Genomic DNA, 22,782 nt, shown 5'->3' with positions numbered 1-22,782 from the left:
CCAACTTTTTTTTAAAAATGTATCGTACTATATATTTTTAGCGGTTAATAAATTATTTCCAACTACAAGCTTTAAGAGGATAGAAAAGAAAAAGAGAGGAAGGTTTGTGGCACAATATTGCAACTCATCGGAGAGAAAACTTAAAGTTCTGGGTTTCTTAAAAAAACAGAAAGAAAGAAAGAAAAAAATTGAGGATTGAAAGAAGTAAGGAAATTGGAGGGACGAAATCCAATTATTTATATTTGCTATTCTTCCGACTAAAGCAAATGTTCAAATCCTTGTATCCTTTCTCCTATTTTAACCTAGTTTAAGATACTAAACTATCACTGCCACTCTCAAATGTAATTAGGTTTAAATGGCAATTTCATCTGCCTCAAACTCAAGTCCACGTATCCGCACCCCCACCCAGCCGACCATAATTACAAGTAACCAGTACTTGTAACTCTTATTTTTCCGCGAATCCGAAATAAAAACCCTCGCTTTTTTTCTTATCTCTCTCCCGTCCTCGCGGCGACGCTGCAATAGCTTCCGGCCATGTTCAAGCTTGGGAGAGGCGGGGGAGGTGGGGGCGGCGGTCGTGGCGGCGGCAAGCGGCCGCTTCCGCCGCCGCACGTGAATCGTCCCGCAGCCGGGGGCGGCGCACGCGTCCCGATCGGTGGTCCCCAATCCGCAGCGTCCCGTGGGCGCGGCAGCGTGGCAGCGCCTGGCCGGGATGAATCTTTTAGGCTCGAGTCGGGGGGATCGCTTGATTTCGCGGCAATCATAAGACTCGCGCCCGACCTAGTCGAGGAGATCAGGCGCGCTGAGGCCCAGGGAAGTGTCGCTAGAATCAAGTTCGATTCCAATTTGAATAACTCTTCGGGAAACGTAAGCCGATTTCATCCACTTTTCTTTTCATTTTTATTTGAATTTCGATATTCTAGGATGCATTTACTTTGTGGTGGTAGCATTATGTTAATGTGGGTAAAGATATAACTTTATGTGGATGGAAGGTGTGTGAGAGGAGAAAGGGAGACAAAAGAGGGGTTTACTTGAAATGTGCTTGCTGCATGCTATCAGCTATATGAATGAATTGTCATATGTAAGTATGAACATATTGGACAGAGATATATATGATACAAGAAGGTGTCCTTTAAAGATTCATAAAACTGTTCGTGTTAGTTTAGATGTCATTTTTAGTTAGAACTATAAGAATGAGTAGAGTTGCCAACTTAGAGATTGAAAAAAATGCTTTACCAAGAAAAGATTGTGAGCGTTGAGATTGTATCAATGTGGATATTTTTCAATAACATTTTAACAGTTCCAAATCATGCTTGGCTATTTAGTATAGTTCTTAGACATATAGCATCATTTTTCCTCCTTGGTTTAATCAATTAGGAAATAAGATTTTATTCGTCTTTATATCAGGTCATAGATGTCGATGGTAAGGAATTCCAATTCACATGGTCACGGGAACTTGGTGATTTATGTGATATCTATGAAGAACATCGGAATGGAGAAGATGGAAATGGGTTGCTTGTTGAATGTGGGTCTGCTTGGCGCAAGCTGAACGTACAGAGGATTCTGGATGAGTCTACCAAGAACCATGTCAAAATGCGTTCAGAAGAGGCTGAGCGGCTATCTAAATCTCGAAAGTAAGCTATATAAATCTAATCTTCCACTTTTGTTGTCAACAATAATTTCTTTTTTTGGTGGATCTTCACTTATCTCATGTTTTAGATATTTCCTATGCATCAAAAGCTGTTACTTAAATATTTTCCTGCTCTTATACCATAATGAGTAATCATTTTTCCAAAAAATTGAGCTGTTGGATAACAGTGAATTACGTTATGATGGCTGCATAGCTTTTTCTTATTAACTTATGTTTGTATTTTTGCTCTCGGTTTAATTTTTCCTCTACTTGTGACAGAGCAATTGTGTTAGACCCTGCAAATCCCTCTGTCAAAAATCAGGCTAAGTCAATGGCTGCAGCAGCAGTTGAGGGTGAGTACAGTAAGATTTCTTATATACTTCCTGCTCTTGAATTTTATGGTAACTTTTTGAGAGTGTCAGTAGCAGATTTCTTATAACAAGTGGAATAGTGGTTATAAACGTGCTATTAGAATTTCACTTTACTTTATCTAACAGATAATATTATGCTAATCACACTATTCTTATTGACCACTACTATGGTGGTGCCTAGTCAATGCCCCGCCCCCACCTGATGTTTAGGTTTCTAACTTACTTTTGTAAAAGCACTTATTTTGATGATACCTTCTAGGAAATATGCGGAGGATGAGCTGGAAGCATAAGAAGGAGCTTTACTTTAAGAAGAGAAAAGTTGAACCAAGTCAAGGTTTGTTTTCTTGGTCATGAAATCGAAATTATCATATTTTTTTAAAAGTATATTAGATGTCACACTATTTATTTGGAACTCAGTAAGAGCATCAGTTTCCATTTGTGCTTATTTTTTGAAGGTGCAATCTTATTTTTTGGTCTACCTTTTCTTGTTGAAATTGGTTTGTTAAATGTCATCTCCTACCCCTTTTCTTTTTTTCAGCTCCCATTATTGCTTCCTCAAAATCTGTTTCCAAGAAGGGAGCATTGTCGAATAACGTCGCTAAAGGCTTTACTTCCGTGTCTCCAATACCTTCCCCTCTTGAGCAGTCTGGACCTGGCACTTCAGCATCCCCTATTGCAACTGGCACAGCCTTCAGAGGTTCAAATAATGACGATATTATCTCTTTAAACATAAATAGAGATGAAGCAAGCAACTTTGAGAAAGAAGCACCTAGTGTGACAGCCCATGGAGTCAAGCACCGGATAAGTGGCCATTCAACTTACATTGGTGACAAGCCAAAAGATTTGCGAAGCATTTTGATTAATTTGCTTGCAGAAAACCCGAAAGGGATGAGCTTAAAGGTATTCATCTTTTCCCACATATCATGGTCTGATAGTCCTATGTGTTCTTGCCATTCTAAATTAAATTGGGACTAGGTTTAGTCTTGCATTATATATTCTCAAGAAATATAGTTTTGTTACTGTGACCCAAACTAAGGACGATACTTATAGGTTGCTCATTCATCAAACTGACCAGATACATCCTCATTTTTTTGGAATATTACTGGAGACATGGCATGTGATGGATGATTGAAATATACTTGTATGCTATATATATATATACTTGTGCTGGATTATATATATATATATATATATAATCCAGCACTGACCTATATTGAGTACATGTGCAAACTCGCACATCATATCAAATTTATTTTGGTGTAATTATTCTTATTTTCCCCAAGTTTTACCCTATCCTTGAAATACTTGTCTTCCCATGTTAAATTCTTAGAATTATGGAGATCAGGATACTCGAGCTCCTCTAATGTGCTTTGTTGCCACCTGTGGAAAAAGCTAATTTACTCGATGTTATCTTTTCGCAATTTTGTTCACCACATTTATTAACATATTTTCAGGATTTGGAAAAAGCTGTTGGAGAAAGAATTTCAAACCCTGGAAAAAAGATTGAGAGTATCTTAAAAACTGTAAGTAACATATAGTTTTCTAGAAGTCAAGCACAGGACAGTATCAATTCTAGAGATTAACTTTTTTCTTTTATATTACATCAGATTGCAACTCTCCACGTATCAGGAAGCTATTATTTAAAACCTGGAGCAGAAGTGGAAAGTTCTAAAAGAGATCCATCTGACTGTAGAAGGTACTACTTTCAAAAAAAAAATTGCGTTATCAACATACATTATTTTCTTGATTATTGACTTGGACATGAGATCTTATTATGGATTGTCTCTTTAGTTTCTGTTGCTAGTTGCTCTGGGTGATATCTATTGCTTTTGCAAGCATCACATTTTACTGTTTTATTGTATTCTTATTGTTTGAAATGAGTGAATACTTCTGCTTATGGTTATATTCTCCTCATTCAGTATCCAATCTATCCACCTCATGTTTCGTTGGTTTTAACTGTTCTAGTGTTCTTTTTAAACTATATTTAGTTTTGTTCCTCTCCCCTTAAGTTCCTCCAGATTCATTCTTGACGAACCTTCATATTAGTTTTTAAGAACCACGCCTTCTGTTAATTAAATAATATCATGTGTAGTAACACTATTTCTTCTCTCCATTTATAAGTCACTTCATTGTACTATATGACTGTATCATCTCGCTAAGTAGATGGAAAACCCTTGTTTAAATCTGTGATATAAGACAACTTTTTTCCATCAATATTTCTTATGATATATCGATTGGACAAATGCTTAGTGTGGTTTAATGGACAGATATTATTTATTAAATTATTATGTTAATAGCTCATTATATCAAGTATGTTCCAGCGTCTAAAATACTGGTCATTTTCTTAATGCTTTAATACACATATCGAGACATGTGTTTGTGCAGTCATACAATCCCATAATTTCGTGCAGCATAGGCTTCACTATGGCTTCTTGGTTTGATGTGCCAATGCTTATTGTGTTGAAGGCCTCTGGATAAGACTATGTATTTTAACTTTTGGAGTAATTGGTGATTTTAATATTACTATAACAGGGGAACTGACTTTGAAAATGTGCAAACTGCAACTTATAATATTTGTAATGAGTACCTCTATTTGCAGCTCTCCGGACAATGCAACTTATAACACATCAGTTGCAGAATCAAACAAACAGCAAGCCGCTAGTGAAAGGATCGAGGAGAAAGCTCAGTTAAGCTCAAATGTAGAAGAAGAATTAGATCTCTTTGAACAGATTGACGGAGAGCAGTCCCTAGATCCTGTTGGTGGTAAGACAGTGGATAATGACAGTGACGGAAGGGCCTGCAGCTCAAGTGAAAGCGGAAGTGAGAGTGAGAGCGAAAGTGATAGCAGTGACAGTGGGAGTGATAGTGAAAGTCAAAGTAGAAGCAAAAGTAGAAGCCCTGTTGGAAGTGGTAGTGCAAGCAGCAGTGATAGTGAGAGTGATGGTTCCTCTAGCAGCAAAGAGGGGTCTGATGTGCTTGTGGATATTACGACGAGTGATGATGATAAAGATGTGACAGAGCGTAAAACAGTGGCATCTGACTTAAACTTATCTCCTTCACCTAGAGTCTGCAGAATATCTGAAGGTGGGAATGACTACAATGATTTGAGAAATACTCGAGAGAGGAAAATTGCATCACCACATCTAGATCCGAATGATTATGAAAGGGGTGACGAGATGGTTCATGCGTCTGAAGATACTGAAAACAGATATAGGGACAACAATGACAAAGCTGTGGAAATCTCTGAAACTGGTAGTGACATGAATACTCAGTTAGACTTTCGTGGATTGAACTCTAGGTTTCCTGAAGGAGTAATGTCCTTTTCACATGATCAACTTGAGCTTCCAGCTGATTGCAAGTTGTTGAGTGGTAGAAGTTTGGGGAATAATGAAAAAGATCATGTTCCGAAGCATAGCATCAATGAGAAACCAATAACACAGAAGGATGGGTCTATCCATGAGCTGTCAAACTTGACTGAAATAAATTCGAAATCCAAGTTGAAAAGGACCTCTGTTTCTGAGAACTTTCCGGAGAAGCCAGAACGTGGTAAAAGGCCAAAAGCAGCAAACTCAGCAGAATTTATGTCATTTAGTAAAAATAAAGATGCTTCGGTATCAGAAAACTCACACTTTTTATCTCCTGATAGACCAAAAGGGGATTGGTACAAGGAGACAAATAATTCTGACAGGGATGGACATATTGATGTTGATTTGCAGGGCTGCAGTCCTGCTGATCATGGGAGACTTGTAGCTTCTGGAAACTTACACAGGCTACAGCAGAGTCCAGATTCTCGAGCTGCTTTAAACTTAGATGCTGAGCAGTCAAGGCAAAAAATTGAGAAGCTCAATGGTAGGAAGAAGGGTAGTATGCAGAAACCAAACAGCTATGTGAACTATGGAGGAGGCAGTACATATGCTGATGGATTTCCTGTGTATCGTGGTGACTCGGATGCATCTGCTGTGAGAAACACAAAAACACACGATAAACTTTCTGTGTCAAATGATAAAGGGCAGAAGTCTGTGAGGGATGCAAAGAGCGATGATATAAATGGTAAATTTTTAATAAAAAACGGCAGGGAAAGTGACTGGGGTAACAAATTTTCATCCATTCCTGATCCCTATGAAGGAAAATCTGGTGGATACATTGGAATAGCCAAAGGTAATGGACAACCATCAGTCAAGCAAATATATGATGTTAAAAAGTCTCCCATTAATGGGAAACCCATGCTCCAGAGAGAGCTGTCAGATCTTGAATTAGGTGAATTTCGTGAACCTCTTGTAGGTGACATGTCAGATGGGACTAAGAGACAAATTGAGAGAAAAGGTTCTTTCAAGTCATTGGATAATAAGGTGACTGCTACTGACAACTCATATTCTGATATAAGCGTGGGAAGAACTGCTGCAAAAACAGTTCAACAGAAGAAACTAACACCCCCTACTTCTGGGACTGGGATTCAAGAGAACCTGGATGGGTTTCAGAGAAGGGTGGCAGCAGATGATTTTGTGGATACCTCAAGACCTCCACAAAGGGTGCTTTCTCAGAATCAGCATTTCTCGAGAGTGGACCATCCTGATTCAGAAGCTATGTCAAATTTGGATAGGTCAGCAGAAATATTGAGCAAGAATGAGACAAGAACAAGCCAGGGAATGAATCAGGATCAATTAGGTTCTAATAAGAAAAACCCTGCTGGCAGGTTATCACAACATGATAATAAGCATGGTGGTAAAGGTCGTAAAAATTCTATAGAATCTAAACCACAGAAATCAAATGCACTTGGAGAATCTGTGGAGCGAAGTAAGAATGGCTTTTTTATGGAAAATGATGTTAATATCAAACAAAGGAAGTATTGTTCCTCTGACGAAGATAATTCCTTTTACTCAAAATATGACAAACACGAGCCAGAGCTCAAGGGCCCCATAAAAGATTTCCTGCAGTAAGTATCTCTATGTTAGCTCCTGAAATTGTGTTTTAGACTTTTAGTAGCTTGAATTTATTCAATAGATAGTGCTTAAATAAGCTGCACACCTTTATCTTACCTTATCAATGACAAAATTTGCCCCATAGCTTTATTTGCTGCTTGTCCCCTTCCTTCATAGTGCGAATTTCGTTGAATCTCCCTTTAAATATGATGTTCATGTGCTTATTGCTTTCACGCTTACTTTCAATATTGATTAGCTTTCCAGCCATGGCAGACTGACTGCTGAATTACAATCTAATTCTCTTGCAGATACAAAGAATATGTACAGGAGTACCAGGAGAAGTATGGGGCCTACTATTCTTTGAATGAGCAGTTGGAGAAAACAATGTAATATTATCTGTATTTTTCTGTTCAATTTTCTGCATCTTATTTTTTTTTCTCTCTTTTTCTTCAGTCTGCTTGGTGCCCAAATTTTATGAAATCTTTATTTCTATACTTGCTTCATAAAATGATGTAAATGTAATGCATTATCCCACTTCATTCAGGAATGACTTTCGCAAGGTTGGTTATGATCTTGACCTTGCTAAAAGAAGAGATATGAAGGAATATTACAGTATTGTGGAGAAGCTTAGAGACATGTATCACAAGTCTGGGGCGGTATGCATCTCTATATTCTAATGTAGTTGTAGGAAACTATTGTCTGGTTGTACAAAATGTTTCTAGGGATGTAACTATACATGCTAGTAGAACTTATAGAGGAACTATCTTTCACGTGGATGTTGATTTTTTCTACTTTGGTGCATGCTTGTTGTTACAAGCATAGCTCGAAGTTTCAGTTTCAGCTTTGTTAAAAATGAAACGTTTCGGTTAGTTTTGATCGGTTTTGATTCTAGTTTCGTTGTATCGATTTCATTCTTCTTTATCTTATTTTTCAATGCATCACACATGATCTAATAACATTTAAGAAATGAGGTTGATAATGAGTTAAGTGCAAGTTGGATTCAAGTCAAATCCAGCTTTGCATTTAAAACATACATTAAGAAAATTATTATTACAGTTATTTTGGTTGGATGCTACATGGAAGCTGGACTTATTTCCACAAGCTTTATGCTTTGGCCAACTTCATCGCACTGTTTGTTATTATGTTATATTGCATTAACAATCTATGTATGAATTCATAAATTGCTGATAAAAAAGGAGATGTATTCTGTTGTTTCCAGAAAAAAATTGTACTTGTTGTATATCTATGAAATGTATGCCTAAACTTGCATATAACTAAGTTCATCTGATGGTCCATCAAGGCTTGTCGTGAACATCTTGGCACATGTAACCTATGTTCTCATACTACTTTCATGGTAGGATGTTCTGTGAAGTTAAGGAGGTGGGGGCATGTAAGTGGCAAAGGATGATGCTATGATATTTCATACTCTATAGTTAATGTTGCACTAATATATTCTGTATACCTAAAGTTGCAGTAAGAATTGCCCTGTAATATATATATAGTAGAGAACATCTTGCCTCATTAGTGACTAATCGTACAAATTAATTTTTTTTTATTGTAGATGTCAGCTAATCTAGTCATGGTGGAATGACAATAAGTCATCTTAATCTGAAATGCTTAACAGGTTCTATGTTAACTAATATTTTTAGCCTCTGGGTAAATCTGACAGTTCATGGATTTCTGGTTGCAGAGACATAAGCATATGAAGAAGGTGTTTGTCTTGTTGCATGAAGAGTTGAAGGTTCGGTTCCATTCTCGAAAAATGTTTGATAATCCTTGGTGAATATTTTGTTTTTCGAAATAATTTATGCATGCTTATTTAGTTGCTATATGTTCACAGAGCATTAAGCAAAGAATCAAAGATTTTGTGGAGGCATACACAAAAGAGTGAATGCCCTCTGATTGAGATAATATCTTGTGAGTTTCTTTCTGGTTAATTTTGCCCAAGTCTGTGCAGATATTAGTATTTCTGAAATAATGATGTATTCTTTTGTGGAACAGCTCAGGACGTGCATTATTGTTTTTTTTCTGCCGCTGTCCTGCTCTTCCATTGGTGAATTTTTGAGGCACTGGATTTAGTGAAGTTAAGCATATTTGCTTAATAATTGAGGAGGGCGGGGCTTCTACAAGGACTGAGAGGTGGACATTGCAGACCCTCCATTGCTCGTGGTGCATGGCTCCTCTTCACTTTAGATGCTTCCAGGGCATCCCATGTTGCAGACTTTGCTTCACGAATAGTGCTTTGTGGAATGCAGGGCCAGTATAAACTTGAGAGACTTTTTGACTTAATGGGAGATAAATTAACGCCTCCTACAAGCCAAGATTTTTGCTGATCGGCCCTTGTTGCAGTACCTGGCCGTCTAAATTCTATGTAAATTGTAGTATAATATGCCTTCTGTGAAAATATGTGGATCTTTATAAAGCGTTATGGTTTTATTGAACTAATATGAACGACTGATACTAGTGTAGTTGAAGTGAAATATCTCTGTATAGAATTGTTTTACAGATCTTTGGAAGAAAGCAGTATTCTTGTACACGAAGGAGATCTACTTGTTGAAGAATTTTGTCGAAGAAATGTGTAGAAATTCCCATTTGTGTAAAGCTAGTGCTAGAAATTTTCATGTAAAAAGAGAGGATAATGTGTAACCTGTGTTATCTCCTGTGAGACAATTAATTTATCTTTCAAGTGACATTTGAATTCTACTTTTCATATGCTTTTTCTTTTGGCATACTCAAAATGTATTGCAATGGCAGTGTAATAATAGATTCACCTGTGTTGAAATTATGGGCCTTGAAGACAGACTGCAGAACTTTGAAATGAGTTTGTGCACTGCGTGTTATTGACTGAGGTAGTGAGGTAGAATGAATGTTGACTGTTGGCTCTGCAAGGGTAATCTCCTCATAGAATAACCAAATACAAATCAAATAAATTCGAGATAGTCCAATAATACTTATCTTTTTAGAGAAGTAAAAATTTAATATTGATGTAGTCGAGATTTGAATTCAAAAGTCCTCGTATAATATTAGCTTTTTTTATTTAAAAAAAATTCTCTGAGCATTATCCCATTAGTGTCTAACAGTATTAAATTCTTATTCACATAGTTTTTGTTCTCTCAAAGCTAAATAAACTTAGAACTCTTTGTTGCTTGACCGGCTAAAATTTCAACAACATTTTTGGAAATTATAAAAACTTTTCAAGCTTCAACCGAGGAACAAGTGAGTTTCTAATAAATATTTAAAAACTCAATGCTTCCTTTGATACATTCACAAAGTTTAAAAAATTTTAAAAAATAATTAACTAAGATCGTTAACCCCACGGATAAGATAGTGCTCAAGCGTTCAAATTATATAGGGATTCTCAAATGCGAGTCCCAGCAATATCGGAGGCTGTTAAATTCTAGGCAAATATTTCAATTAACTTACTAAATTTTATAATCTTAATCTAACGAGTATAGTAGTCACTTTTCATATTCGGTACGGATTCTAAAATCATATTATGTAAAATAAAACATATTAGTCAACAAAATTACATTATAGTTCTTTTTTTTCTCTTAAAATTTCTTTCTTAGATATAATTATGCCATAATTATAAGAAATATTATTTAATACTAAGCAATTTAAATTTGATTTTTTAAGAATAGACTTCAATTTAAATATAATTCTCTATCTCTATCTCTATCTATTATTAAATTTTAGTATAAGTCAATCTTAAACTAATAAGAGATATGCGTAAATAATTAAAAAATAATTGAAGAGAAAATTTGATTAAACCTTTATTAAGTTAATTATAAAAAGACATCAATACTCTTATATACATTACTCTCGATTAAAAATATATATGTCTTAATAAATTATAAAGAGAATAAAATTGTTAAAAAATAATATGTAAGGTAATATATTTTAAAAATAAATAATTATTAATTGAACTGGTAACATTTTTATCTTTATAATATTTTTATTATATTTTTGAGAATCTTAATCGTTAGATCTAATAAACAATTACTTTTATAGTACAGTTGAAGCACTCTAAATTCTAACTTCTAAATAAAAAACAATTAGAGAGATATGGGCCGGCCCAAGTAATGGCCACGATTAAACCGCCTGAGGCGGCAATTTCTATTTCGTCACTGTCACGCACACGCTTCTTACCTCCCTCACACGTGCCAAAGTGTTGGAAAAGGCGAGACGAGGCGGGGCGAGGCGAGGCGAGGACAAAAGCCGGGGAATACGAGAAGAAGCTGAGTGGGCACAGCAGGTGGTGAGAAGCAGACCTAAATATATCTCCGCAGAGACGAAGGCAGAATCGACGACGGGAGAATCCCCTTCAGGGTTTGGGTTAGGGTTTTCATCTGGCCTCTCGCTTCCCCGCGATGGAGGAGTGTACTTGGAGCTTCTCCGACGGCAACGTCGCCGATCTTGTCGAGAGCCGGCGAATCCAATCTTACATGGTAATTGCTTCCCCTCTCTTCCCCTTCCCTTGGATTTTGATCTCGTCTCCTCCGTTTATTGATGTGAGAGGGTCTCTTCGTTTTCTTTCATGTACGGATTTATAATTGAAAGCGAAATTTGTGATTTGATGCCTTGTCGGGTTGTAATTTGACTAGATTATTCCCAGCGTGGATATAATGTTGCCTGAGGAAGAACGTGGCCGCTTTTCCTTCACGGGATGTGTTTTTGTCGGTTTTTTTTTAAAAAAAATTTCTCGGTATCGTTGTGCTCTATCACACCTAGATAAGGTGGAGTAGTCTTTTGTAAGATGAAGAATATATTTGATCGCAGTGTTGACTTCTTGTCTTCTTCCCTCTTCTCTCCGGTGATACTTCACGTTCATTTTCGTACTATGGTTATGTTCGTCTTATACAGATTTATATCAAAGATTAATGTGAACCTCCCTTTTGAGCTCGTATGTGCATAGGCCTTTGACAGTCTCCTCATATTGCGGGTTTACTAAACCACTACTGTTACTTTTAGAGGGCATACAACTATTTGTACTGAATTCTTAGTGCATGTCTTTTTGATGGATAGTTTTTACTTGTGCTTGAACTAAAACAGGTTATTCTTGTTGTAGGACAATACCAAAAAATTGCAGTCACATTCCTCTTTGATACAACGGCTTGCATTGGAGAAAGATATGGAGGTCTGTGTTGTTTGCTTCTATGGGCTACTAATACTTATTTTTCTATCCCCAAATTTTTTCATGCAACAAATAGCACGAACTTGTTTTACTTTGCTAAGAAAAAAGGGGGTAAATTGGGAGAAAGAAAGAGGTTGCAGACTTCTTTTACTTTGCTAGGATAAAAGACCGGTCGATTTGGTGAAATTAAGAATCTAAGATCCATGGATTTGTTGCTGCATGACCAGTGCCGCACCAACACCACACATGCTTGGCTAGCCATGGTGAGGCATGCGTGCAAGCCAAGCATGGTCTTTAGGAGTGAAAATACTAAGAAGAATATTGAATTGCAGATGGATTCAGGAAATACATGTGCTCATTATTATCATCATCTTGAAAAAGAAGTGGTGAGAAGATACTTGCAGATGAGGCTAACAAGTAGCAACGACCTTTGCAACAAATGTGATTGCAGGAAGTGTTAACAGAAAAGATAAAAAAGGTGGAGTGAGAAGAAAAGAAAAGAAGGAGAAGAAAAGAAACAATAAGAAAAAAAGAGAAAGAGAGAAAGAAAATGGGTAGGAAATGTAAAGCATCATGCCAGAGACTTTAGAACAGCAATAATTGATGTCCACAGTTAGATTCAGATTAGATCCAATTTATAATGCAATCCACATATAGTCTGCATGAAAGGAAAATCAAAGTTAGTGTTTACAATTGAAGTTGGGCCGAAGCTAAGGGAAAACTGATTTTGGCCCTAGTTTAGGATCAGTAATGGCTAGTACCGGTATGTATCTGCTGATACTATGAACCTTAATTGAAACAATTACTAATCCACAACATATCGGAATAAAAATGTAATATCTAGATCAATTTAGAAGAAATTGTGGATCGTCCATATGAATTGATGTTAATCTCATATCTGTGTAGAAGTATAAGGTCCATTGTTAGATCTTTAAGCATGGTAAGGAAGGGAAAGAGTTCTTGGTGTATTTCTGAAAAGACATATTCAGGTGCAAGACTTCTTTTTCTTTTTTCTTTTTTTTTAGTGCAATGTTTTTCTGTGTAATATGAATAAGATCTCTGCTTTGGCTGCTATTTTTACAGTCCTTGCACTTTAGGCCTTTGACTTTGATGGGTAGTGTCAAAGTAAGAGGAGTTGACTTCCAACTAATTTTGACTACTTATAGACTTATAATGATGCCGGTATCTTGATAAATCCTTGTAATGGTGTAGGTTTCTAAGTTTAGACTTTAAAGGAGCTGAATACATAGGAGAAGATATTAGTTGTGAGCAAGAATGAGAGGAGGCCAACAACCACAGTATTGTCTCTGAGAAAGAGAAATGTTATGATGTCTCTACAAAAGAATGGTCAGGGAAGGAGTCAAGCAGGAAATATATTCTACCTCTACTCATTCTAAAATGAATTCTAATTATACCTTTTATGTGTTATAAATTAGAGTAACACCATATAGATGAGCATCACTGACATCAACAATTTCATGTTATTGATATTAACAATTTTGTTTTGATGTTTGACCAATTACTTTGTGGATAGTAATGCACTATATATTAGAATAGTACTAATTTATTTACATATTAACCATTTGTTAACATCAATCTTCTAATTGACGGAGGGTTCCTAGGAGAGATTAGAGATACCAGTTTGTAAATCATTAAATTTTCTCTCTTTTTGTAATTGTGTTTCCATTAATTTTGATCTTCTTAAATCTTAAAACGACAAACTGTTTTGAACTATGGAAAAATGCTTTTGCACGTCTAAAGTAACGTTCTAATCACTAAAAGATACATGAAGAGGCAGATATGTTTAGGTACTTTAATCCAAGGTTCTAAATATTGGTTTTGGAATTGGGTTCTTGAAAAAACAATATGTATTGGCCGTATCGGCTGTTTTGGGCAATTTGGAGCGGGGATTGACTAAATTGGCTGTATCGACGATCCATTTCGGCAATACGGATCGAGATCGGCCGATACTTGATTCCATACTTTAATTTATTAAATTCTAGGTTGTAATTAGTGTCGGCAGAAAAGAGAATCGTTTTCTTTGATTAGACTCTGAAAGCCATTCCTGTTAGAATGCTGACTTATATGGATTGCCAGTATTGCTGACTATTCTTGTTGCACCTCTTGGCAGGGTCATCAAAGTTGTGTTAATGCTATTGCATGGAACTCAAGAGGCTCCCTTCTTATATCTGGATCAGATGATACAAGAGTTACTTTCTAAACTTTTCTATCAAATGTGATTTTCAAAAGTAACACCTTCAGATACACACATTACGTGAACCATTTTTGTATATGTTGATGTAAAATTGTAAATAATATGGTAAAGTTTAAAGATGACAATAGCTTTTCTTTTTCGTTGGTATTGGGTAGCATCTTTTTATTTAGATTACATCATTGAATCTCTTGGGGATTGAACAAATAAAAGGGATCTTATTCATTATGTTTGTTAATTGCTTTCTTCTTCTTCTGTTGCCTTTCTGCAGATTAATATATGGAGTTACGCCAATAAAGGGCTGTTACATACCATTGAGACAGGGCATTCTACTAATATATTTTGCACAAAATTTATTCCAGAGACATCCGATGAGCTTGTTGTGTCGGGGGCAGGAGATGCAGAGGTAATACTGACAAGAAAGAGATTCCTTCATTTATTGTTTCATGCCTAGATAATGTTCAGGAGATTTAGGTGAGAGGATTACTGGTTCTTTTCCCAGGTCCGGCTTTTCAATTTGTCTCATTTAAGATGGAGAAGACCTCAGGAAATTGCTCCAGAACCAGCAGCTGTTTACCAGTGTCACTCGAGGAGAGTCAAGAAGCTAGCTGTAAGACCCCATCTCAATTTACCACTACTACATATTACAAGCAGGTCATGGAGATTGCTCTTTGCATAAAGTCAGGAAGACGCTATATATTTAGTAGGTTCACAAGGATATTTTTTAAGGACATCTTCTCTCTCAGCCCTAGCATTGGTGGAGTCTTTGTGCATTACACGGTTACACCTTCTCGGTTATATCTTCCTCCAAGCCCTAGCATTGGCGGAGTCTTTTTGGGTTACACTTTTTCGGTTACATCATCCCTCCCAGCCCTAGCGTTTGTGGAGTCTCACGTGTTACACCTTCCTTTTGTCACATGCAATTTCTTTGAGATTTTGTTGATTTTCACTATTCGAATTTCCAACAACATCAGGGTTTTATTTTTCCAGATTTAACTGTTAATCACTTAATATGATTCTGGGCTACTGCTGATGGTCAATAATCTTGTGTCTAGGTTGAAGTTGGAAATCCTAATATAGTTTGGAGTGCAAGTGAAGATGGAACTTTACGACAACATGACTTCCGAGAATGTTCTTCTTGCCCACCGGCTGGATCCTCAAATCAAGAATGCCATAATGTGCTTGTAAGTGGTTAATTTACTTCAGGTTTTGTTATCTGTTCTGTCCAATTTTTTGTATTTTTTCCATTATTTTGATAAATTTATCTCTTTCTTCTTCTTCTAATACTTGAAGAAGGCTTGTTGTTTTATCTTCTAAGGGCCTGTTGTTTTCCAATGAACTACACGAGGCCAGGAGTCTAGCTCAACTACATGACTCTTCTGCCTACTGATTTCTATTTACTAATTTAATTGCTAAATAAATATTTTTTTGAATTAAGGAGGAATATAAATGGTAGATATTATTGACTGCTTGTATAGTTGCATGTCTTCACTGCCTTCCTTTTCTTGTATTAAGGACACATGATATTACAAGCATGTCCTTGTTGGTAAGAGTTGTGAGATGTTATTTAAACATTTGGTTCTGTACAGTAATATTATAAGCAGGTAAGTTCTCGACAGCATTGCATGCATATAGATGTTTTTCCACTAATTACAAGCTTATTGTTATGCATTTTATCATTCTATCGCAGCTTGACCTACGTTGTGGGGCAAAAAAATCACTAGCTGATTCTCCGAAGCAATGGTTCGCGCTGAAGTCTTGTGACATTAGTTCCACTCGTCCCCATCAGCTCCTTGTAGGTGGGAGGTAAATTTTTTTATCTTCCCCATGGTTACTACCTTTGGACCATTAAACTGCATAGTCATTGACTGTTTTCTCGTATCTTAATGTCTGCACAGTGATGCATTTGCTCGTTTGTATGATCGAAGAATGCTTCCACCTTTGAGCTCTTGCCGGACAAAGATGAAGCCACCTCCTTGTGTTAATCTTTTCTGTCCTGTACATCTTTCTGAGCGTGTAAGTCAGATATTTTTGGCATAATGTTGTGGATTTATCATCTATGGAAGTACTAAGAAGTCCTCAAATAATATAAGAATAATTTGCTTAAAATGATTGTTCTTTTTTGGTGACCTGTGTTTCTTTAATTTTAAATCCTGTAGATGTTGATAGTGGTTCAATTTTGCTTAATTGGTAATATGTATTCGCAAAAATTCTTGTGATTGCAAAGTTATTTGTTGCACAACTGGTCTTCTTAAATATTTTACTCTGTTTTCCTCCATTTTTTCCCAGAGAAAATCAAGCTTGCATTTAACACATGTTGCATTCAGCCCAAATGGAGAAGAAATTCTCGTGAGTTATAGTGGTGAACACGTATATTTAATGGATGTTAACCATGGTATGCTTGCTTTTCTTGCTTTAACCAGCTACTTTATTATATCTTTATTTATTGGTGGTTGGGTTCTTGTAAGGAATATGCTTCTACCGTTCTACTTGTTTGTAGATATCAGTCCTACAAAAAGCGTTAGGCTAAGACATAGCAGGGAAAAAGAAAAATGTCAATTAGTGGCTGGCATATCCCATGGCAGGTCCTTAAGACTATCTAGGGGCATACTATCTTTTCACATTATTAAGTATCATGTTCAATGAGAGATTCAATTAACATACTATGTAACAGGTAAAATGTGATCTTCAGGCAAAAATGAGACTTTAACTCTATAAGTCGTCAATTAGGTCATGAGAATAGAAATTCGCAAAGGATAGAGAACAGTGTTGGACAAAGATATAGAAATTGAACAGATATCATCTACAGTTGTGACATGTGTGGTTATGAATATTTTTTTGTGCTGATTTTCATAATTTCCCCTATATAAAGCTCCTCAATAATTTGCTTTCTTTTCTTGAATTTCAGATGATAAGAGCATTTTGAGATATACAGCTGATGATGTTCCAAATCTACTATACTTAGCTCCTTCCCCTAGGGAACCAGGACCACCTTCTCCGCAACCATCAGCTTTCTCAGGAAATATATCTGCAAGAAAATATGATTTGCAAAGGGTGGGAATCTAAATTTATGAAATGTGTATTATTACCTAAGTTTCATTGGTCTATTTGTTATTGCTAAATTTTATGCCTAATTTGGGGCCTTTCCGTAGCTTGAAATGTGCAAGAAATTAGTCCAAGATGCTGCTAAGATGTTGGAAATCAGTTCTGAATCTTCTAATCTATTGTATGGAATTGAAATATGCAATGAAGTACTTGATGGAAAAGGCCCAGATATTGGCTATGTTCTAAGGCATGATTGCTTGTGCATTCGAGCCTCACTGTTTCTTAAGGTTTGTCATGCTTTAATTCTGTAATGCGAAAACTGAGTTTTGTCTGAAAATAATTAGCTGTGATATTCACTTACAGAGGAAGTGGAAAAATGATGTTTATATGGCTATCCGGGATTGCAACAATGCTCAGAGAATTGATGCTTCATCATTCAGGGCACATTATTATATGACAGAAGCACTCCTACAGGTATTTTAAAATGATATTTGTTCAGTAGGTAGACCTCATTCTTAGGTTTCGTATATATAGTGCAACATTAATAAAGATGCCTTTTTCTTAATATGCATATCAATTCCTGCAGCACCTTTTCATTCTGAAAACTTGCTGCTTATGTTATTCGGGAATAGTTAATTCTTATTGGCTTCCTATTAAGTTTGGAATCAAATATATCAAATGCGTCTGACTTGTTCATCTTCTCCAGCAAGAGTAATTTCTCTGTCATTCATTTTTGATAATGCCCTCTCTCAGTTTTCTCTGGCCTTCTTCTCTAATCACCTAGTTTCATCTTTTCAATGTGGAGGTATATCTGATCTGTACTGCAATTCATACCTTTTGACAGCAATGTTGGTATCTGGCATTGTTCATGTTCATCACTAAAGTCATTTCATGTTCTTATACTAGGTACCTTCTGTTGGAGGAAGGCACTATAATTTGTTCATATCTTTTTCTGCTCATGGTTTTTTTTTTTCCAACTCTCTTATGGATCCGTACATTTAGTTCTCCAGATTTTTGCTGTACTGCTCAGTAGCTTGTCATCTACCTTACTGAGCTCTGCATGAAAACATGAGTTCTAGGGTCAGTGATCAAAGAAATGAAATTTGTCTGTATCGTTCAAACAAGCTGTTTTGGTAGATTTCCCTTGTCAATTTCTGAACAAGGAAAACATCTCTAGCTGGCTGGCTCCTTGTACATGATATCTGAGCTTTGATCATTTTTACCTGGATTTTGACTTGGAATCTTTTGCAGTTGGGAAGACATAAGGAAGCTTTTGACTATGCTGAGGCAGCATGTAGTCTAGCTTCATCCTCTGAGGCTGCAGAGCAAGTAAAGAGTGTAAAAGAACGTCTTATTGTTGGTTAGTTCCTGTGGCAGCCTTTGAATATGCTGTGGCATTCACGTGTTTTTGAATCCTTTATTTTTGCTCTATTTATTAGAATTCTCTCTTATACAGCTGAAGCTGAGAAAAAGCGAAAAGATCACGAAGGGACTACTAAAAGTGATCTGCGGCATGGAAGGTTGAGATCCTTAAGTGATGTGCTGTTCAGGTCAGATCTCAGCAGCCCTTCTCAAGAAGGCCGAGATGACAGAGAAGATTCTGATTATGAGGATGAAATGGAGTTGGACTTTGAAACATCAATATCTGGTGATGAGGACCGTGAAAATGAATCAGGCATCCTTCGCGGAAGTTTAAATTTGAGAATTCATCGGAGAGATGAATCACCTAGAGAACATCTTAGTGAAAATGGTTCAAATGAATCCTCATCCGTTTCTTCTCATTGTGAGAATTTTGCTTATCAGGTTTTCTTTCTTCTTTTAATTTTTAATTATGTGAAGCTGAAGTTTGCTACTTTGCCTGCGCTGTCTGTTTAACAATTGAATCAACCCCCTTCTTTGGACTAGTGCATTGTGATTTTCATTGGACATGTCCAAATCATCTTAGTCTATTCTCGCTCCAGAACTTCTTCATTATTTTATATTATCTAGTAACACCCATCATCCACCTGAACGGCCTCAGCTCAATGACAACCTTTAAACATGTTGCTTAGTTGCCTAGCATTCTAATCCATAAAGCATCACTGGTGTTGCAAACCAACTGTAGAACTTTTCTTTTAGCTCATTATTTTATATTATCTAGTAACACCCATCATCCACCTGAATGGCCTCAGCTCAATGACAACCTTTAAACATGTTGCTTAGTTGCCTAGCATTCTAATCCATAAAGCATCACTGGTGTTGCAAACCAACTGTAGAACTTTTCTTTTAGCTCATTATTTTATATTATCTAGTAACACCCATCATCCACCTGAATGGCCTCAGCTCAATGACAACCTTTAAACATGTTGCTTAGTTGCCTAGCATTCTAATCCATAAAGCATTACTGGTGTTGCAAACCAACTGTAGAACTTTTCTTTTAGCTTAAGGGGTACTACAACTAATACTAAACACATTAGAAGCACTTTATTATAGTATGCCTACTGCATCTCTACTCTGGAAATTCATTTTGATTTGCTTACCCTCTATTGGTTGACTTATGTACATCTCCCTAATAATTTGGTTTCTGAATTTCTGTTTCTTTTATTAAATTGTATTATCCTGTATGATGCAGCCTGAGGTTGCAATTGATATGAAACAAAGATATGTCGGACACTGCAATGTGGGAACAGATATTAAACAAGCTAGCTTTCTCGGCCAACAAGGTAATCTAAGCAACTTTTTTTGGTTTGATAAAACTAATGTCAACATTTTCACTGCAATGCTGAGATATTTTTGACCCATAAATAGTTTCTGATCATAATCTTACCAACTTTTTATGATATTGTTGTTTGTGGGTGACTTCACATTAGGCTCCTATAGTTCAAATTTTTAATGTCTTCTTACATGTGCGTGATACATAAATACATATGTACATGTATATCTGCTAAGCCCCGTTGTTGACTCCATGAACCTTGTAAAGATGGATTAGCTGATCTGTTGTTTGTGGGCGCGTGCGCGTATATGTGCATCACTTTTAGTACTTCCCATAATTTTCTTATATCATCATGATGTTCTAATGGCTACCTCATTGCAAGATCAAGTTAGTCTGGAGTCTGGACATATTATGTATGCGTATCGCATATATACTTGTCAAGAGTTGCTTATCTGTATTTTACTGTAAAATTGAAATATGAATAAATAATCTTCTAAATCTAAAATTCTAAATATCTATGTATACCAATGCAGAAGAATCAAAATTCACAGAATACTGTTCCTAAGTAAAGTTCGTTTCATAAAATCTGATGTGATCTGTAAAGGTGGTATTTGCATATTTGTCACTCCTTAACTTCTTTATGTACTAATGTTAACTAATAATTGATTAGTAATGTGAATTACTAGATGCTACAGAAATTAGCAGCCATTGTTGGCATACAGTTTGGATTCTATATGCCTTCTAGCTACTGTTTCAGAAGGAAAGAAAGTTCTGACTTCTACTTAAATGCATGTAATGAGTTTCAGTATCCAGTCTGACTCGTTTTCATATGGATATGTGCTATTCATGCTTGATCACAGTATTTCTTCTGCTGAATGAAACTTTTGCAGGAGAGTTTGTTGCCAGTGGAAGTGATGATGGAAGATGGTTTATCTGGGAGAAAAGAACAGGAAGACTGATTAAAATGCTTGCAGGAGATGGAACTGGTACTGGCCTTTTATTTCTTCAGTGAAACTTTCTTTAGTGTCCATCATCTTATGACTCTGTTTTCTTTTCTAGTTGTGAACTGTATACAATGTCATCCTTTTGATTGTGCTGTTGCAACTAGTGGAATAGATAGCACGATAAAGGTATGTTTGATGAAGGTAAATTTGAAGAGTTGAACTCTTTTTTCTTTGTAGTTAGACTATCAATTATGTATTGCAGATTTGGACACCAAATGCAGAAGTTCCATCAATGGTTGCTGGAGGAACTGCAGGACCAGAAACTGCTGATGTGTTGAGTGCCATAGAAAGCAATCAACGCAAATTATGCCGCAACCGTGAAGCTATGCTGTAAGATTATCATGACTATATCTGAACTACGAAAGCTGATAGGTTTGATATATTTATATATAAAGACGGAGACGTATAATTGCCTTCCTGTAATGAGGTGTGAATGTTAATTCTGCTATTCTATCATTTTCTGTCGCGACACTATTCATGGGATAGTGTTGCAAAAGTGCTACTGATCCTGAAATGTTTTTCCCTCTTTTCCTTCTCTTTTTTCCTTTGTTTTTACATTGTCCTTAACATCATCTGTGTTTTCCTAAGATGAATTTGTTAAACAGACCTTTTGAATTCTTGGAGCGGTTCAGGATGCATGAGTTTGCTGAAGGAACTCTACATCCTTTTGAGTGTGCCCAGAGCTGATAGATACTGTGAATGGCTTAGGTAATATTTGTATTATCTTAAATGGGAGTTGTTTGTACATTTACATTTGCTACTTGTTTATTTCTGATCTGACGTTTCCCATGATATGGGACAAGTAATGAAGGTCGATGGCATGTGTTACGCTTTAGATACATGTCAGTATACATCATCAGATAGACAATTTAAACATGACATGCTATGTTAAGACTCAATACAGATGGTGGTCCGTTACATTACATTGCAATACAATTATTACGATAGTGCAATTGCTTTAGTGTGCTTGATTGAGCATTGTTATAGTCATCCAGAAAGGTCCCCCGACTGCTGTTGTCTCTGATTCCTACATTGATTACAATTAGTCAGATAGATATATCATTTACCCTAGACACCTGGAATTAAATGCTTCAAACATTTAAAGGGGCTCTTTTGGGGAATGTGAATTCTGGATAAAGTGACTGATGCTATCTTTTCTTTTCTTTTTTCTTGCGCAGCAAATGGAATTCTGGACAGGAGTTTTATTACAATTACCTCTCGAGAAGGAACAGACAGTCTGGTCTTGGAAGATCTTTTTTTAATTTTTTTAAAGATGGTTCCTTAGTGGAGACATGTCTTGCAGTCCCGTGGTTTCGCTGATACCTGGATCATAAGAAGGTGCTGACACGACTATTATTTTTTATAAGACCAGAATTTCTCAAAGGTTTAGAGATTGGAATCTTTTAAAGTGTGCCTTGAATACTTACCTTGTGCATAAACTTCTTGATGATGATAAAGTATGTTTTTTTCAACCTAAAGTTATTCATTGTCAAGTACATGTATATGTATGTTTGTGGGCCGATGTTAGTCTCACAACTATAACTTTTGTATTGCAGAGAACAACCTTATGTATAGATAGCCATTCACTTGTATATTGGACAATACAAATCCTGATAGCTTGCATATCAATGGCAGTCAGAGAGATTAAAGATTTACATTGAGCGCAATCTGTTATCTTATTCCTTAAGAAGCCTTACTATTAGTCATCTACTTCTGTAGCTTGTATCCTTAGCTGCCTGTTTGCTGTATACTGATTGGTACGTGAAGGTTAGCAA

General features: G+C 36.3%; 2 protein-coding genes across 6 annotated transcripts; both read left to right on the top strand.

The window, feature by feature from the left end:
* Window positions 1-445: 445 nt before the first annotated feature.
* LOC140778523 (uncharacterized) lies at window positions 446-9,367 on the top strand. 2 transcript variants are annotated; one of them, XM_073123297.1, is made up of 13 exons: window positions 446-867; window positions 1,408-1,634; window positions 1,910-1,983; window positions 2,261-2,335; window positions 2,540-2,901; window positions 3,456-3,524; window positions 3,609-3,697; window positions 4,601-6,934; window positions 7,229-7,306; window positions 7,465-7,576; window positions 8,611-8,661; window positions 8,761-8,837; window positions 8,927-9,367. In XM_073123297.1, exons 1-12 carry the CDS (start codon window positions 535-537, stop codon window positions 8,809-8,811), a joined length of 3,855 nt encoding a protein of 1,284 aa, XP_072979398.1. In that variant the 5' UTR covers window positions 446-534; the 3' UTR covers window positions 8,812-8,837; window positions 8,927-9,367. The 2 variants fall into 2 exon arrangements, with proteins under 2 accessions (XP_072979398.1, XP_072979397.1); XM_073123296.1 differs by having other exon boundaries at window positions 8,922-9,367.
* Window positions 9,368-10,821: 1,454 nt separating this feature from the next.
* LOC140778524 (protein ALTERED SEED GERMINATION 2) lies at window positions 10,822-22,662 on the top strand. 4 transcript variants are annotated; one of them, XM_073123299.1, is made up of 20 exons: window positions 10,822-11,368; window positions 11,989-12,057; window positions 14,186-14,263; window positions 14,538-14,672; window positions 14,769-14,876; window positions 15,322-15,450; window positions 15,957-16,072; window positions 16,165-16,282; window positions 16,556-16,661; window positions 17,175-17,320; window positions 17,419-17,598; window positions 17,675-17,785; window positions 18,563-18,671; window positions 18,768-19,114; window positions 19,923-20,013; window positions 20,894-20,989; window positions 21,063-21,133; window positions 21,210-21,337; window positions 21,613-21,715; window positions 22,186-22,662. In XM_073123299.1, exons 1-19 carry the CDS (start codon window positions 11,291-11,293, stop codon window positions 21,692-21,694), a joined length of 2,298 nt encoding a protein of 765 aa, XP_072979400.1. In that variant the 5' UTR covers window positions 10,822-11,290; the 3' UTR covers window positions 21,695-21,715; window positions 22,186-22,662. The 4 variants fall into 4 exon arrangements, with proteins under 4 accessions (XP_072979400.1, XP_072979401.1, XP_072979402.1 ...); XM_073123300.1 differs by lacking the exon at window positions 10,822-11,368 and adding an exon at window positions 11,661-11,733; XM_073123301.1 differs by lacking the exon at window positions 10,822-11,368 and adding an exon at window positions 11,740-11,908.
* Window positions 22,663-22,782: the final 120 nt, after the last annotated feature.

This window comes from Typha angustifolia, chromosome 15 (assembly GCF_048772165.1).
Source record: "Typha angustifolia cultivar Huaian chromosome 15, ASM4877216v1, whole genome shotgun sequence".
Classification (NCBI taxonomy): domain Eukaryota; kingdom Viridiplantae; phylum Streptophyta; class Magnoliopsida; order Poales; family Typhaceae; genus Typha; species Typha angustifolia.
This window is presented reverse-complemented; position numbering and strand designations above follow the sequence as displayed.